Here is a 918-nt window from a genome sequence, read left to right as displayed (position 1 = left end):
CAAGGCTGAGCTCTGCCTCAGCTCATTGCAGCTCCCTCCGAGCCCTGTTCCCCACTCACCTCCGGGCCAGCATGCCCCGGGCATGGCTCTGCAGGCAGACCGCTGCCGCACGAGCCCGCCCGAAGCGTCTCCGTGCCAGCCAGCCCCGCAGGTGCCTCTGCAGCAGGATGCAGGCGGCCCTCAGCTGCCGGTACCGCAGCTCCTCCAGCCGAGCCACCTGGCCAGCCCGGAAGAACACCTTGCGCTTCCCACACTGGTACTTGCTGGGGTCCTGCGTGCAAGGCTGGAGTCAGTCACAGGGACAAAGCACACCCCAGCCAGGCTCCCCCAAGAGTGACGCTCCTCGTGTCACTGATGTCCCCATCCAGCCTCCCTGGAGACCAAGTTCCTCCCCCACTCCCAGCTCACCCACTTCTGCACCCCACCAGGCACCTGCAAGGGATGTTCTGGGGCCACCACTGCACCCCCCCAAGCAGGGCCCTTACTTGGAGCAGTCTCTCAAGGGCAAGGCTGCAGATCTGCTTCTCATCAGCACCCATCAGCTCCTCTCTGCTCACCAGAGCCCTGTACCTCTCCAAGAACTCATAGTATGTCCACCTGTGGGGGACAGAGGGGCGTCAGGGTGCTGTGGCTGGAGAGGCAGGGGGCACCCAGGGCACTGCTGAAGCAGGGGGTACCTGGAGGGGTAGCCTGAGGCACTGATCCGGATGGTCTCCAGGACTCCACAGGCTCGTAGCTGCTCCACCACCCGTCTGGAGTCAAACCTGGGGCAAAGAGGGGCTCATCTAGACAGGTCCCAGCCAGCCTGGCACGCTCCAAGCTATGCGGGGCTGGGGCTAGAGGGCACCGACTGGAGAGTCCCACAGCAGCCCCCGCCCCTGCAGCCTCCCTGGCCGGGCCCTCACACGAAGGGCTGTT

The 918-nt window shown here is 65.5% G+C and overlaps 1 protein-coding gene across 1 annotated transcript in view; it reads right to left on the bottom strand.

Moving 5' to 3' along the window:
* Window positions 1–59: 59 nt before the first annotated feature.
* The window catches only part of LOC104499030 (unconventional myosin-Vb-like), a gene marked incomplete at both ends in the record, with an annotated part of 7,742 nt that continues 6,883 nt past the window's right edge, over window positions 60–918 (bottom strand). The window contains 3 exon segments of the mRNA XM_010142479.1: window positions 60–271; window positions 486–597; window positions 678–764. Of these exon segments, the coding sequence (XP_010140781.1) occupies window positions 60–271; window positions 486–597; window positions 678–764 (411 nt within the window).

This window comes from Buceros rhinoceros, unplaced genomic scaffold (genome assembly GCF_000710305.1).
Source record: "Buceros rhinoceros silvestris isolate BGI_N320 unplaced genomic scaffold, ASM71030v1 scaffold24578, whole genome shotgun sequence".
Lineage (NCBI taxonomy): Eukaryota > Metazoa > Chordata > Aves > Bucerotiformes > Bucerotidae > Buceros > Buceros rhinoceros.
The sequence above is the reverse complement of the archived record's forward strand: the minus strand, read 5'-3'. Positions and strand labels throughout refer to the sequence as shown.